This window comes from Lytechinus variegatus, chromosome 5 (assembly GCF_018143015.1).
Source record: "Lytechinus variegatus isolate NC3 chromosome 5, Lvar_3.0, whole genome shotgun sequence".
Taxonomy (NCBI): Eukaryota; Metazoa; Echinodermata; class Echinoidea; order Temnopleuroida; family Toxopneustidae; genus Lytechinus; species Lytechinus variegatus.
Window position 1 is genome coordinate 36,192,877 of NC_054744.1, and position 18,368 is coordinate 36,211,244.

At 35.3% G+C, this 18,368-nt stretch overlaps 1 protein-coding gene across 1 annotated transcript; it reads right to left on the reverse strand.

The window, feature by feature from the left end:
- Positions 1-2,490: 2,490 nt before the first annotated feature.
- Positions 2,491-17,524, reverse strand: LOC121416029 (ubiquilin-1-like). Its single transcript, XM_041609468.1, has 13 exons — positions 17,360-17,524; positions 16,340-16,442; positions 14,206-14,252; positions 13,595-13,822; positions 12,856-12,981; positions 12,102-12,230; positions 11,352-11,466; positions 8,505-8,666; positions 7,882-8,027; positions 7,374-7,457; positions 6,687-6,802; positions 6,188-6,446; positions 2,491-5,765 (listed from the first exon to the last, which is right to left on the reverse strand). The coding sequence occupies exons 1-13, from the start codon at positions 17,474-17,476 to the stop codon at positions 5,628-5,630; spliced, it is 1,770 nt and encodes a 589-aa protein (XP_041465402.1). The 5' UTR covers positions 17,477-17,524; the 3' UTR covers positions 2,491-5,627.
- Between the last annotated feature and the right edge of the window lie 844 nt (positions 17,525-18,368).

Below are 18,368 nucleotides of genomic sequence, written 5' to 3' on the forward strand. Positions count from 1 at the left end.
CACCATCCTCTACAACCAGGTTGAATGTATAATCCACCTGTTTGCTAATTCAAGATTTTCATACCAAAATAATTTCACCTACAGATTGCAAAACCATAAACTGATATCAACTTCCTATTGTTTATATAGCAAAATAACACTTCACCACCTCACAAGGTTGGCTTGATAGGGTATCATTAAAAGATTACTGTCCACTTTTTTATGAAGATTTTTGCTCAACCTGCCATGCCTGAAGGTCAAGTCCATCCCAGAAAAATGTTGATTTGAATTTTAAAAAAAATCAAACCAGCATAATGCTGAAAATTTTATCAAAATCGGATGTAAAATAAGAAAGTTGTGGCATTTTAAAGTCGCTTATTTTTCACAAAACAGTTATATGCACAATTTAGTGACATGAAAATGAGAGAGTCGATGATGTCACTATTTCTTTTGTTTTTTACTGTCTAATTTTTGCAATTTTTCATTTTTTACAGATTTGACAAGGGCCAACTTGACTGAACCATATAGTATTAAAATAATGTTAATTCCATATGTTCAGGGAGGAATTAATCTTTGTTTCACTTGACAAAGAGGTGAAACTTAGAATATTCAGTATTTCATATAATGAAATATAAAAGGCATAGTGAGTGGATGATGTCATCAGTCTCCTCATTTGCATACCGACAAGGGTGTGCATACAACTGTTTTGTGAAATTCAGTGAAATTTTTGAATATCATAACTTTCTTAATTTACATCCAATTTTGATGAAATTTTCAGTGTTATGCTCGTTGGATTTTTCTCTTTTTATTCAAATCTACTTTTTGTTAGGGTGGACTTGTCCTTTAATCATCTCGATAAAAAGCATGTTATTTCAATCCAATTCATTTTACCATTTTCATTACCACTACTTCCACCCCTATGTATCCATCAACATGAGGAAACTACTAAAACTCTCACATGAAGTGTTGATAATTCTTTTATCCATTTATTCTCTGCTGTTATGTGGTGTGAGAATTATAGAACATACACAAAAAGATTCTTACACAGACCAGGAATTTCACATCAACAACGATTGGGTCAATAATTAGAGTAAGAAATTGCTGTTCAATTGAATTCGAAGCAAGGTCTACACGTTTTTCATTTCCTTAATAAATGGCAAAAACTGTAATATATAAATACATATGTTAGTTGTTATGATTATAAGGACCAGGTATACAGATTATAGATATTACAAAATGCAGTTATTACCGTATTTGCAAATGATACTGAAATAAGAAATGGGCACTAACGATGCAAGATTTTTATAATTACAATGTTAAATAATCACTGCAATACATATGTTCATATCCTGGTCCATATTCAATATCAATAGTATTTTACATATATAATCAATATCTATCCATTCTAATTTCAGATAGTGGATTTGACAAAACCTCTGTTTAAAGCCAGGATGTTTAATAATGCATATTGATTTTTGCACAGAACTAATGACCATCTTCATTTAAAAGATACCAGTTTCTGCAACTGCAGAACAGCTGCATTAATTTCATACCCCTATGTTATACATGTACAATATTTACAAGTATTGATAACAACACAATGCGTGAGGGCACATTGCGAGAGATATGCAGCTACGACAGTCTGGTTTTGCAGGAAAAGATGTGTACAACTGATCACCTCGAAAATAAACATACAGTCTGGTAATACAGATAGGCCTACTGAATGTAGAAGCAACATGAAGTTTGTGTACATCTATTCATAGGAATATATATCATTTAATATCACATTTTAAGTGCAAGTAAGATGGTTTTGAGTGAAGCCACCTGCTGACAATGGAGAGGCATTATGAGATAGATTTATTGATAATGTGTATTATACCAACTTCTCAGAGGAGTTGATATATTCAAAGGGGCGTGTAGGGAAGCCACTACATGTACTTAGAGACTCTGCTGATACAGCTGTCCTAAGATGGCGGTCACTAGATTTTATAGCAATGCATCTCATGATCAAGTTATGGTGGATGTAAGCAATGCAATTCTAAATGAATAGTAACTAATTGAAACTGAAATACAAGCAGTTTTCCTTGAACGCTTTAGCGCCTATTAATATGGCGGCTCAGCTACAGCCGGGGTAATAATATGATACCAATTATCAAAGCGCAGTAGAGTATATGGACATAGTAGCTGCGCTATATAAATGGACCTATTATTATTATTATTATTAGTTGGCTTTCCAACAGTGGTGCTAGAATGGATAGGTCATGTGGAAAAATGATGGGGAATACAAACATTATATCACTATACAATCATTGAAACCCCTCTCCTATCTCCTTCTCCGGATACATGCAATAACACAATATTAGACAATGCAACAAAGAACAGACTTCTATTACTGGTACCATAGCGTAGATCAACTTCATTAATTTTTCGGTACACAAATGACAAGATTTGCTGATGCTAAACTACATAAGGTTATCAAAAGGAATTTACAAAATTCAAGAAGGAATTAAAAAAAAATCTACAAAATGTGATCAAATTACTTAAAGTAGTAATAAAAAAAGAATGGATGCATATTAATAAACTAGGACTCAATGCAATATAATGAAAACAGTGAAAGGAATATTGTAGGATAAATAGAGAATGTGCATGGTAAAAATAAACAAGAGTCAAAACGACATACAAGCAGAATTAGTATTACGGCTGCAGTAAACTTTTGGTGATTTCAAGTACACTGTACGTTGTTGGGTTTTGGGTTATTAATGATGAGCTTTTGAATCAGTCTGCAGAACTCAACACTGAAAGGTGTTCATCCTAACACCAGTCCTTATTAAGGCTGAGAGCCAATCTTTAGGCCCAAATATTAACACCAGCCTTCAACACCACACATGATATCACTTGGTGTAAGACAAAGACTAATTACTAAAATAATCAACTTCACAAGGACATGTCAAATAGCATGATCATTATTCCATTGAAAAAGAAATAATAAAGAGTTAAAACCTGACCATGCTTATTAACGCTGGAGAAACTACAACAGCATACGATTTCATCCCAAAATACTAGTGAATATAGTGAAAATGTAATTATCATAAGTCAATACCATGGATTCAATATGAACTCCTCTTTGAAAAAAGGGGCACCATCATTAAAACTAAAGATTTCAAAAACAAAATTATAAATTCTAATATAATTGTTTCATAAAATGCAAAAAGGGAATGGTGAAAATAAAGTTTACAGTAGCAAATCTTTATTTTTTTTTGCAAGGAACATAAATGATGTAAACAACTCAAAAAGCCCCAAATCAATACTGACTAACCTAAAACCAAATTAAACAGCTATAGTCCTCTGATCTGCCTTCCATGAATATTCATGTGAATTTTCAAGAAACATAATCATTGTAGCTGACAGGATAGAATATAATCCCATCACTAATAATACAGCATAGATATACTATGAGGGGGAAAATGATAAAATACCATTGACATCTATGTATGCAAATGATATCAGTAGTGCCAAAGCACATATATGATGCATGTCAACTGGGTAATAGCATGCATGATCACAGTATACAGGTACATCATAATTTGTGTATGATGTGTGATGTCATAATGACCTTTTCATAAATTCTGTCCTTGGCAGATGCCCAGCCACTATACTTTGTTTAAAACATTTTCAGATGTGTATATGCAAGGCTTCACACTACCATTTTTTTCTTGGTGTCCCAATCGGTCCACAAAGTCATCAATTTCATAATTTTGGTGGCCCGCATTGCAAATTTGGTAGCCTTAAAACGATAGAAAACATTACAATTTATCAAAATTTTGGTAGCCTGACCGGGCCAGCAAGTGTGGGCTTTCAAAAAAAATGTTGGTTGCCCGACTCACAATTTAGGTTGCCCCGGGCCACTGCTAATGTCGAGCCCTGGTGTATGTGTACATCATGTAAACAAGTGTGATAAAGCCCAATAAAGGCGAGATATACATAATTCCAAACTATTAAGAGGAAAAATTTTACAACAAATTTGACTACTAACACAAAATGACTTGAGTTCTGACATTACATTAAAATTGTGTGTTATCTTAATCTGCAATGAATGTAAAGGACTAGTATAGCAATTATGGGGGGGGGGGGCAACATAACATGAATATTCAATATCTAAGTTTACATGTACATGTAATGCTATATCTATTCTGACCATGCTTGATGCTCAAACCGTATATGATAAAGCATAATGCTAAAAAGGATGAGGATGTGGTTTATATAGAAATACCTAAAACCTTGTGTGTATACAAGAAGCGCATTAATACCTTAAAACCAGAAGAGAATATAGATATAGCTGAAACACTCCATTAGCAGAAAAATCTACAGGAAATACCATGTTTTTAAACAACCTTTGCCTTACAATAATATAAGAATGAATACTGACATCATTTACATTTCTCTTGCAAGCTGTAATCAAGTACATGTCTCATGCCAACTGAAATACACTTACAGAAAGAAAATCTGTCTATATTTGAAACCTAATTAAAAACGATCCTTTTCTGATCACTTCTTGCACTCCTGTCCTCTTTCATAGCTCCTAATACCTCAGGGAATTCACAGTTCTGCAATAATTTGCCGTTATTTGTTTCCTTCTCTCTATCTCTTTTACAGTATGAAACGTAATAAGATATTCTAAAACATGGAATATTCATTAAAACCATCTCATTAAATCCTATACTTCATATTCAGGCATTCTCTGTGACCCAAAGAGTATTTTGTAATGTTATGCACAACTTTACAAATGACTAAGAAAAAAATTCCATTTAGGTTTCTACAATCTAATTACATCACTTGAAACTACATTCTGCGGATACTGAGAAGCAGTGACGAGATACATTTAAGTGTCACAAATTTTTCTGTCACAGTTTTTAAGGAAATGTTTAGAATATGATTTAACTCTATCGAAAAAAAAAATGTCAGTAAAACCTTAGGCTCATTATCTACCAGTTGCTTGTACTTCAGTTCACATGTAATATAACTTGAAAACAGCTTCGGGAAGTGAAGCCCTGATTCATCATTTTCTCAATTTGCCCACACACATAAATAATTGAGGATTGTGAAACTATGTAACATTAAAAAACATGTCGGATTAACTTTATCAGTCACTCTATATGATATACAAATCTGAAAGGGCACATTATACAATCACTGAAAATACACATTACATATTAAATTAAATGCACAGAGCAAAGTATTTTAAGGCAATGGCTTGCAGAAACGGTTCTAACGAGTTTCATCATTACAATACCAATCATGACGTAACAATGAATATTACAACTATGGGAATCTATTCATATTTGTTTCACGATAAGAGAAATATATACACATATGAACGAGGTGTATGAATCGTATCATAAATTACCAGTGGGGTCTTGCTTGGATTGAATTTATGCTCTCTTCTTTTCTATTCCTCTTTCTTTTAATTTACTTCTTTATCAATCGATTTATATTATACAAATGTGTTCATACACAATGTAAGGTTCTGTGTATTCATCTGATGCTATCTGGAGACTCTGATGCTAGTATGGGATCAATATCATTAAATCAGTACCTCCAAACTTTGATTGCAAGGATCATATTTGAGCTGAAATGTTGAATCAAGGCGGTCATCTTGCAAGAAGTCTGTCGATGGCTGCAGTTACGTCGCCCCCTGTGGCCGTCAGCGCTCGGATGTTGGCCTCACGATCGACAAACCCCATCGAGGAAAGCTGCTGGAGCTGGGCCTGGAACCTAACTTCTGGTGGCTACATAGAGGACATGATTCAATATTAATAATCAATCAGTCTTATTAATTTTGTGATCACTTTACATGGTGAGGTGAAGGCATCAATGAAGTATGAATGAGTCAGTATTACTGCTAGGCAATATTTCAAATGATTAAAATTATGCAATATTAAAAAAAAGAATAGATAATGATAATGGTTTTATTATTATGTTGATACATCGCTGTAACATGATATGCCCAAAATATTGTCTATTATGAAAAGTTAATCAATATTTATCACAAATGAAATGGGACCCTGAAAAATATCCTTGATTTTTATTGTCTGAAAAGCAACAGGTGTTTGATTGTTACTATGGTAAATGTCAGATAAAACATGCAATGAGCCCTTCCACGAAATTCACCCCACTCCCCCGATGAAGTAGAAAATAAATATAGTGCTACCTGAGCTTGCTGTCCGCCCGTTCCAAGAGCTTGTAACATCTGAGTCATGAGCTGATTGAACTGAGGCTCACCAACCGGAGGTAACCCACTTAGACTGGGAGGTGCACCTGGTGTGGTGGTACTGGTCGTCGTACCTGCAGGTGTTGATGGCGTTGTGGTGGATGGGGTGGATGGAGAGGTGGTTGAAGCAGCCGTTGTGGTGGCAGCGGTCGAACCTGTCGAGGCAGACGGAGTGGTACCAAGTCCAGCTCCAGTCATGCTGTCGAAAGAAGTTAACAAATGTGTCACTCATAAAAGCCTCTGCACATTATGGTATTCAATAAGAGTATCCCCGTTGATGGTACTTATGTGTTTCCCAAATGAATAATCTGACAAATACGGCATTGCACTCAATTGGGCATTTTAGTGCGACTTCAGAGCATCAGCCTATCAGAAAACTAACCACTTAGTACCAGGAGGCATAATAATTCAGTAACTCAATTGTAAGATGCAAACTTACCCAGGTAGCAATCCTGGGGCCTCTGTAGCTAGTTGTTGCATGCCTTGTTGTATCTGCATGATGGCTTGCATAGCCCTAGGGTTCGTCAAAGCATGCTGCACGTCAGGATTTTGCATCTATTTAGTGAAGAAAAAAAAATCAAAGAATACTGTCTCCATATGGAGTGCCAAACAGGTTTGAGGATAGACTATATCTTGGTATATATACGTTTGATTTGGCAATCAATCAGGACATAAAGTCATAACCATAGAAATGTGAGTGATGGTTGTTTTTAACCTGATTAAAGAAAGCATGAATTTTTGTAAGCAAAAAGAGGAACAAAAGGCACGGTTCACTAGGCAGAACCAAACTCAGATCACAGCATTGCGAAACCAATGCTCTACAGACTGAGCTATCATACTTCCTCATGCCCTCTTTAATTATACTTTGGGAACTGTGGCAGATTTAGGTGGGGGACCCCCCCAAAAAAAAAAATTAAAAAAAAATAATTTCAAAAAAAGAAAGAAAAAGAAAAAGCAAAACAAAACAAAACCTTGACCATACTCCCTCCTTGATAAAACACATAGTGTCCCCCTTCCTAGAAATTTTTTGCACCAGTGACAAACTTTTTTTTCCTTTCAGGGGAGTGGGGAGGGGGGGGAGCTATCCCTTCCTACCCTCCCTGCACATGAGTCATGAGTTACTTACTTGCTGGAGGAAAGCTGGCAGCATCCTCGTCATTTGTTCTTGAAGCTGCGGGTTACCAGAAAACAGTGGATTGTTCCTCATTACCTGATAGGATAGATAAAAAGTGGTTTGATTATTAACCCTAAATAGACTGGGCTTTTTTGATGCCTAAGTAGACTGGAGTGGGGGGATGATTTAGCCCCCCTTATGACCTTGGTTGTCGATCGAACGATCTAACGTTGGCACGCGCGTTACCCATGGCATAATCTACAAAACTGATTATGCTACTTTATGCGTAAAATCATAAGTTTGCGTTAAGAAAATAATGCCCCTAAAATGCTCATTTTTGGTTCACAGACTCTTTATAGTAATCTAATCAAATGTACTAAACAAATTCAACATCACATTCATTTTCTTATGTAGTTTATTGTTTTCTAAATTTCTTACGTATTTCTATGTTCTTCGCATTGTTGTTTCTATTGTTTTTTTTCAATGGAAATTGTCCTTGGATAAACCTATATTGATATACCTGTGCTGCCATATCTGGGTTCTCGACCATAGATCTCACCACAGATTGCATGTAAGGAGCTTGCACCATGTTCTGCATCAGTGCTGGGTTGCTCTGAATCTGCTGCATCAGGCTCTGTAGCCCAGGACTGTTGTAAATATTAGCACCTGAAAGAATAGAACACGGGTAAAAAATATCAAGCTTGAAAATTATTATCATTATCATCATCCTCAACTTCAATATCATCGTTATCATCATCATCATCATCCCCATCACTATCATCACCATCATCAACACTATCATCATAAACATCAAAATCACCATCGTTATCATCATCATCGCTACCACCAACATCATCGTCATCATCATTATCATCATTATTATCATCATCACCTTCATCATCAACATTATCTACATCATTATCCTCATCATCATCAACATCATCATAAACATCATCACCATCGCTACCACCACCAACATCATCGTCGTCATCATCATCATCATCATTGTGGCCATTGTCATCGCTGTCATCATCTAAGTCATCTTCCTCATAATAACAATTGTCTCTATTGTCATATTCGTCGATATCATCTTCATAACCAACAGTACATCATCAAGCAAGGAGGCACTCTGTCGGTGCTTACCTGGTTGAATTCCAGTTAGACCGGGTGATGTGGTACTGGATGTACTGCTGGTTGATGTGGTGTTTGACGTGGTGGTCGAGGATGAGGTCCTTTGCGAGGGCGGTGCCCAGGGGTTAGGGAGAGGTTCTGTGTTCTCCACCCCCTGTTGGGAGGTTGAGGTACCTAACAAAGAAAAGATACAGGAAGTCTATTGTATAAAACATGCAACCAATGTGGGTAAACAGGCGAGCATTTCACCAAAATAATTAGTCAGTGGTTTTCACGGACAACTGTTATAAGCTACTGTAATCCTTGTATCTGGTTGGCTTGTAACAAATTGGTCAATGAAAATTACTTACTAACAAGATGCTTCATGAAAAACTCCTGAACAATAAAAATCAGCTTTTGTATCAACTGGAGAGTACATAATATGTGACCTTACTTTTGCCTAAAAATGTATGACCCTTTTCATCTATTAATTGTACAGGATGATGTGTCAACTGCTAACATATGTATGCAGTAATTGCATGTCTAATTCTGATGCATGATAAATCAGCTGGGGAATGTTTCACAAAGGATCCTGTCAGGGATTTTCTTTGACAAGTTTGCCCAGAGCCAATCAAATGCAAGGATTTTAAAAGCTTATAAATTCATTACTTGCATTTGAAATGCTTTCCAGAACCGTTTATTGGGGTAAACCTCAGAAACTAATGGATGCTGTTAAACACTATCCAATGAAACTAGTTCATACCATCTTTTTAGACAAAAGGGAAATCACAAATTATGTTCTCCACAATTGGATGCAAAGGCTTTTACTCAGTCAGACCGCAGGTCCCTGTGCTAATGAGCAAAAAGGCCAGATTCATCCAAATCATCTCGTGGCTGAATCCTCCTCCTTGCAAAATCTCGTGATTCAAGAGAATTTCTTTTTATAAGAATTTACCTATTTTAACCTCAAGTTAAAAGAAATATAATTGCACCATCAGATAGAGTAAAAGTTACTCTTTCATATTGGTCATTTATTTTTTATATAATATTTTGTTTAAAAAGTAAATTTCTGGCCTGAAAATGTGCTCAAAACTGAATTTTCTTCCTCTGTTTTCTTTTGCAAATTGTGCAAAACTTTTTATTTTGAGCCTCGATGATATCTATATCACCATAAAGCTGATTTTCTGTACTTTCTCACAATGCCACTCTTGATATGCGGCACCTTTTAATCGGGTCAAGATCACACTTTTCCCACCAAGGTACAGGACGAGATTTCTGAAATTTTGTACTTGCATGAAATCAAGAGTTCTGATTGGCTGGATAAGGTTCACAGAACAACAGGCGCTGGGTATTTGAGGAGATTACCACATGGGAAGTGTGACCTTCCCACGAACCCAGGCACTGGAACCGTTGGAATTTGCCTTTGTGTGGTCTCTTTGACCAATCAGAGTGCAGTATTCTTGTTTTCAAACTATTTATGTACTTGGCAAATGAAAAGTGTGATCTTGACCCGATTAAACCAATTCTTATTTCGAAACCTATATCATTTCAAAGCATACATATTCAGCTTTATCATGATGTAAAAATCATTTTGGGCTAAAAAAATAATAAAGTGCGAAATAGCAGCTTTTGTCGGGTGAAAAGATTTATTTTGTAGCATATTTTAGATCAAAATTTTAACCTATATTACAAAATCTTTGAATAAATACAAACACATGACCTGAAAGAATGATTCTTCTTCTTTACAATGGTACCAAATTCATGAAATTCGATGCACAATTGGAGCAGCAATGACCGAATGAAAAGAGGTGTTTTGGTCCGCATCAAGTTCATTAAATATGCAAAACATCTCAAGTCATGAATATCACTTGGATGAAAGAAGCCACTTTCTTGGGACCTTTCTTGGGACTGGACTATCATTGTTTAGGAGTATGTTTCCACGCAGGATCTTGTTACCATTTTTTCTTTGACAAATTTGCTCTAGGCCAATCAGATACAAGATCTTTTAGTAGCTTGTTGAAAAAAAAAAAAATTTTTGTTCATTAATTTCCCCTAAACAGTTCTTGGTCCAAACCTTGAAAATCAATTGTTAAATTTGATTCAAAATTCATCAAAATTATTAATGAAAAATAAAATCAATACAATTCTTTTAATTTTTACAAAGACCACAAAAGAAAATATAAATAGCACATACCAAATCTATTCGTGCAGTTTATACCATTTCCTTTGAAAACATGCATCGTACCAATCTTTGATCATATTTTTGGTCTTACAGTACAGTGATTTTCCATTTACAGGTAAATTAAAACAGAAAATAAATTTGGGTTCTTTACTTTACATGAAAGAATTCATTTAAAGGTAAATGAAAGTAGTTGCAGTAAACACTGATTTCACGAGAAAGTCTGTAAAAGCAGGCTTAATGGTCATTATATCATCAAGGATAAATACACTGAACTCTGTGAAATCTTGAAATCTACGCGGAAAAATGTTCACAATGAAGATCCCCAAAACAGATAAGCGCACGTGGGACAGTGTATTATTATTGCTTTGAATATCGGTCAGACACTTGACCCTCATCCCATGCTTATTTGCTAATTTCTAAGCAATTACACAATTTCTTCCAGAATCCTTTGGCACATATTTCTTATTTATACAAACTTTGGTGGTCCTTTCATTGGATTCTGTACGAACTCATTTTGAAATCGTTACCACAACTGGCATTTATCTTTAACTTACCTTTGTAAAACCTAATTTATTTTGACGTGTACATTTTCAATGACAAAAGGAATTTTCATTTCAGATCAAATCTGAAAAACAGAAGAGGCAATTCTTATTTTTTTTATTGAAATTTACTATTAAGAAGTAAGAGATATATCTTACTGTTTGCCAAAGCTGCAAAGGGGTTTCCTCCTAGTTGTTCTTGAGCAGCATTCAACATGGGTTCTTGAATGTCTGTATACATCCTCCGTAGTGCATTGTAACCACCTGGTATATTCTGTAGAAGAAATGCACACAGAGTAACAATATGAGACTCATAAATACTGATGTAAAATTAATCTTATTTCTTCAAGGTTGTGGATATTTAATATCCATTTTAGTCAAATTACACTTACCTAGTTCCTTACCCATAATGCATCAGTCTGAGCAGTGGAGTCTTGTAATATAGGCCCACATGAATGGTAACGTATTGATTCATAACTCAATATATTCATATAACAGTGATTATGTTATAACAAGTATGTGCATCTCAAAAACATTTCAATTATTCTATACATATATACTATAGGCTAATTAATTCTCTGTATTATTAGCAGTTATCCCAAAAATGGTATGTTGGCTCAGTTGGGAGAGCATCCGCCTTACAACCAGGAGCTTGGGAGTAAGACCAAAATACGTAAAAAGATGGGAGTTGCTGCTACCCTGACAATAACGTTCAACCATACAAGAGATCGAGCCTTGTCGATCTGGCGCTGCACAGTGGCTGCCTGGCCCAAGATCAATTGGGCAGAATTAATTTTCGGAATGTTTCTATTCTTCTATTTCAAACAATAAAATATGGATTTTTTAAGTACATTTTAAGACCAGACCACATGTAGTTTTAGATAGTTCCCTCCTCCATTTTATGCTTACCTCTAGATTGATGAGTGCTCTGTCTTGTGATCTCATCATCTCCTGCATCATAGCAGGGTTACGAGCGAGCTCCATGGTTTGACGAAGCACTTCCGGGTTGTTCAGCATGTGTGATACCTCAGGGTTTCGCTGTGTGAGAAGCGAAGTCAGTTCATATTGGTTTCATTGTTTTGATTTAAAGAGTTACAACTTACAGTATATTTTTTTACATAATCTTTGTAGAGACTTTTAATAAAGTGTGAGTTGTATTGCGTTTCATGATTTAGGTGTATACGATATGCTGTAAAAAGTAAGAAAATCTTAAAGAGTGCTTCAATTGACCCTTCTGTAGCTTGATTTTATCACATACATGTACATGGAGGCTTGTTTCCCCCCGCCATATTTATTGACCAACTAATCATTCTAAACTCATTAAAATTACAAAAAATAATACTTTGAAACTACAGTTTTCATGACGTCAAAAAGTCTAAAAATAAAATGTAGCTGTTTGTGTGGTTGTTGTGGAATATGATTACGGATTGAACCCAAATTTTGAATAACAGGTACTTCTTAATGTCATTTTTCTTTTTTCATATAAGCAACATGTGAACATTTCTTTTTAAATCAGTACAAGGTATTACAACGCAATGTATGGCAAAATATTGATTTTTTTTTATTCTGTAATTCCTGAAAAAGCTTGTCTACAGAAATTAGGTTGATAATAACACTTGACAAATCATTTGAGACAGAAGAATCAATACTGAATTAGGTTTACCTCCATGATCTGTTGCATCTGAGGATTGTTGAGAACAAGATTCCTGAATATATCCGGATTCTGCATCATGTTTTGAACTATGGGATTATCCAATACTTGCCTCATCATGTCTGGATTGTTCACCAACTTCAACAAGAAAACATGAACAATTAATTAATTGTATACCATATTTTTATTAGCTAGCATTTAATAATAAAACTACCCCTGGTCGGAGTGCAATACTTGTGTTAGCAGTCATAGGGGGTGTCGCAAGAAAATATTTGGAATCAATCACAAATATTCTGTTGCAATTTTACAATTGATTGATCACTTTAACAAATCAGATTACACTCCTTGTTTCATGGAGCAGATTAACAATCAATCCCAAATTTGCAATTTATTGCATGGCATATTCTTGATTTCGGGAACAAAAATAGACTTGCAATTGATCACAAGTTTCTTGCAATGCCTCATAAGTCATAGAATAAGTAAAAAACGTAGTGCAGTAGTACTCTTGTAACAATAGAACCAGCAGTTGTAGTAGTGTACTAGTACTACAATGGAGTAGTATACATGTAGTGGTGGTGGTAGTGATGGTGGTAGTAGTAGCAGAATAGTGGTGGTGGTAAAAGTAGTGATGGTAGCAGTAGTAGTCATAGCCTAGTAGAAGTAGTAGCAGTAATAGTGGTAGTGATAGTGGCAATGGTAGTTGCAGTGGTAATGATAGTGATGGTGAAAGCTGTACAAGTATCATGCTTACCTGTTGTTGCATCTGTTGCTGCATCTCTGCGAAGTTAGCTGAATCTAGTCCCATATTAGCCAAGTTCCCTAGACCCATTCCTCCAAGCCCTCCAAGACCACCAAAGAACGGATTACCACCAGGAGCATTAGTGGATGGGGTCGATGATGGGGCGGTAGTCGATGAGGAGGAGGGGTTGGAGGGTGAAGCTGGATTACTAGAAGTTGCTGTGCTTGAACCAGGTTGATCCTTTGGAGTATTGGTGGATAGAAATGAGGAAAAATAATAATAAAGATGACATTTTTCCACTCGGGTACTAATATAAAAACATCGCAGCAAAATCTTTTTTCAGGATTTGGACGTCATATCATGGAACCTAAGCCTAGTTAGGGTTGAAGACATGCATATTGCTTCACTAGTTTTACAACACAAGAGCATATTTCATCTCACACAGATAACTCACATTATTCCGTCTCTTCCTCTTAAAATATTTTGCCCCTGGATCGGATGATGTTATTTAAAAGAAGGAATTCACCTTGCCTTTTTGTAGGATCTAGAAAGATTAGATTAACATATTTAGAAACATTTGGCAAAGAAAAATTAAAATAGATATGGATCAAATGTTAATTTACCTTCTTAGACCTAATCACCAGATGCACAACCATGTTGTCTTTAATGTCTGAAAGAAGGACAAATAGAATTATTTATTTATTAAAATTGAAATGGTCAGACAATCTGTCAGAATCAATAAAGAGACAAAGAGAATTCAAATAACTATCTTCACAAATTTAATGCAAAATAATCATAAGCTAGATATAATTGATTAAAGAAATATTTCCTCATCTGTTTGACTCCCTCTGTTTGAAAAAAAAAGCAAATCTTTATACATATACATCTTACAGTTGGCCATACATTTCAACCTTGCACCCCCCCCCCCATTCTGTAACATACTTCAAATCTTAAAACTGTGCTCAAATGAGGATGTGGTTATAATTAAAATCATATCACAAAGTATCACAAGGCCACTGCACACCTCACAATTGGGCTATGACCAGATTTTTTAATATTAGTAGTAGAATATAATGCCAATATCAATACACAGATGTTCTGTGTCATGTTCTTAACCATCATACAAATACCTATGCTAAAACCTGTGACTATGCTATCATCCTTATTAGAATAAAAGCGAATTAAATATATACCGGTAGTTGTTATATCATCATAGCAATTAGCAATCGTAGGATTGGCTATGATTTTGAACTAATTTGGCCTTTACTAAAAAAAAAGTTTGCAGTCAGCCAAAATTGTTATTATGAACCTCAAATAAAAAGATACTTTTCATTCAAATTTCCAGAAAATGAAGCAAAATGCGATTTGTTCCAAAAGCAGATTATGGACCAGTCGTAAGGTGTGCAGTGGCCTTTAGATATACATGTATGCATATGATTTTACACGGCTCAAGTGACCAAGGTGTGCCTTTGTGTACATTCACATGCGATCATGTGCCATTCCAAGTTCAAACTTGAGTGATCATGTTTGAAGGGTGCATTAGCAAGGCCACTGTTTTTCCTCTAACATGGCTGATGGCGATATCAGTGCAAAGGTCTATCCAAAAAATTATAGAAATTCTATAATATAAAAATGTCCTATAGAGGGATTTAAGCAAACATCACTGAAGTTGTTGTAAGGTGGTAACATTTTATGAGTGAAAAAGAACCAATTTACTTCTGAGGACCCCCCCCCATATTTGAACATTTATATTGTTTATCCTTTTGCTCACAACCGAAGGATCAAATGGTTGACATATTTGAATTACTTTTATGATATTCCCTTTTTTATTTCTTTTTACTTACCGGAAATATAATAAAATATCTCCCTTTCATAAAATTTTGAGAAGCAAATACATATATGAAAATTTTATCCAAATCTTATTTCTCTTAAGAGTTTTGTAGTTGCTTTAAATGCCAAGTTATGTTGAATGAATAATAAATGGTATCCATTAATAGAGATGCATACAAAGACATGTATATAGTGTGTCAATTCATGTCAAGAGAAAGTTTGTTTCCCAGAGATGCCTATGACTTTGTTTAATATATAATAGGCATTTAGAAATCTTTGAAAAAAAATAAACTAAAATTTAATTACATGTTCTTAAACAAAATGCAAATTTTTCTAGTACCAAATAGGGTTATAAAATTTACAGTTACAGACTTACAGGAAAACTCATACTATGTAAGTCATCAAACATACTTTGAATGAACATAATTTCATATAATCAAATACAAAAGAACAAGTGGGGATGAATCAGTTTGCTCAATGAATATTCATCATTCATGAAAACATTTAGAGAACTGTTCGACCAAAATAATGCAAGTTCAAAGATCAACTCTGCTCCAATATGCTCCAAGTTTTAAAATGGTTCAGTAGTAGTTACTGAGATACATTCGAATATAAAAAGTTTCTACCCTTTGACCTGATACTCCCAAATCTAACCTGGGGCCTGTAACACAAAGCTTAGCAATGATCGTAGACACATTTTTCTACGATTGATTCCATTGACTACAATGTACAATCAATCGAGAGAATCAATCGTATGATTAATCGCTAACCTTTGTGTTACGGTACCCAGATCATATCATGAATAGAAATGAATACATAACTTTAATTTAATTAAGGTTTATCATTCACACAACCTCACGTTATCACATAAGAAGTACAGTACGATCGTAAAAAAAATGAAGGAGGGTAGAGACATATGATACTTACTATTCTGTTCCAGGGTATCATTATCTTTGAGTATCTTGCCTGCAAAGATGAGACATAATTGCTCAACGGTAGCACTGAACTTCTTGGAGATTTCATCTTTAAGCTGAAAAAATATTAATATTACAATTTTTAAGAAATCATGGTAACTGTACAGTAATCTTTCTTTTCCAGTATTAAAGGAGGCTTTGAAATACAACTTTGTTTATGTGATAAAAAAGATTATCTGTTATAATCTGTAACATCAAATGCAAGACTGAATAATCTTTGTTTTTTAATCCAACAGCAAAACAACAAAACCACCAATTTTGAGGATAGCCGGAGGGTGGACAAGGAGTGAAATAAAGGTGTAGAGTAAGAAATTAAGCTTCTATTTCTTTTCGTATTTTTTTTAGAAATAATTTTTACAATATCCTTTTTTTCCCACCTTTGCCACTCGAAGTATCTGAAGTGTTTCACCGACTTGAGGTTCGGGTAGGTGGAACATAGTTTAGCGGTAGTGAAGCTTGGGTGGAGTGGAGCCTGCACGAACATCACTTGAATGATCCCGAACCAGGCTCCATGGAGAGTAAGCCTACATACAGTAGCCTGATTTTTACTCTCCAGGGACCAGGCAGGAGCCTCCAGCCTGTCCAGGCTAGATCGTATTAGAGTTTTGAGACAATTTAACTGCTAAAAATGGGCTTTCAGTTTCACATCTAATGTCAATTCATTGTACCGGTACTATTACTAGATACGAACATCTACATCACCCATTAACAAATAATCACATTACAAGTTAGACTGGGTTAAAATCTTAAAATAATTCCACGTCCTGTCATGCCTGTGACTGTGCTAAGTAAGATAGGCTAATCCTAAGGCCAGTATCGGGGCGGCGTTGCGCGTTGTGAAACGCTGAGAACGAGAGACTGTGCCTGTGAGTGTGGATTGGATCATTCATCGCGCCGTGAATAAGCAATATTGACAAACTTGTCCTACACTATGCACTACAGTCGACACATGGACCCTGATCACATATATTACCTGTTTAATTGTAGCATCAGGCTTGATTTCTATTGTTTCTTTGTCTTTCGGTGTCTTAACGACAACATTGATGAGATCTTTAGCAGTGGTTCCCGAAGATTCTGTGGGCTCCGCCATGTTTCCAGATTTGTGTTTCAACAACTTGACCCCTCTCTAGTCTCTGACCGAATTTGTCTAAGTTATGGAAAGCTACATTTGTCAGGTGTTTTTTTTTTTCTACATTTACCGTATTCTTTTTCATGAGAATAGATTCGGGGATGTGGATGGTTTATATATATATACATTGAAAAGTTTCCGGTCATTTTTTCCATTTGAGTGTCCCATTTTAAAGTTTAAAAATAAAAGAATTACTGAAGACATTGATCAAATCAATGCCGTTACTCCGGACTGCAACATTTCCCACATCTCTAGACCAGGAGACTTACAAGCCTAATCAGAATGTTTGATGTTGCATCATTTCTGAATATGATTTCACTTATCTCTCTTTGCATCATAATACTGTTAACCTTATTCCCGATTTCCATTCTCATCTCACATCTATCGGTGAAAAAAAAAAGAATTTTCATTTAAGGCTTCGATTCAATTCAATTAAACTTTTATTTCCAAAGATAAAAGCATTAATCATGGGTGTCGATCGGTATTCTTGGTTGGGGGGATGATTGACACAAATGTTCTTGTGAATGGGGATCTTTCAACATTACCCCCACTAAAATCACAAGTTAGGACATTTGGGAGTGATTGATATGCATGGTGTTCTCGGAAATTCCTTCATTGTTGTAGTGTACTGTACTTATATAATTTTTTTGAAAATTCAATTTGTGTTACAAGTAAGCCTATTCTAAACTCATACGAAAGAAAAAGAGACAAAAATTATGTGGACCGTGTACATAGTAATCTGTTTATTGAGCATGATGTATACCCAGGGGCGTCGATCCATTTTTCAGATGGGGGGGGGGCAGGCGCGCCGGAACACTTTCAGTTTTGGGGGGCAAAATCCCGAAGGGGGCAC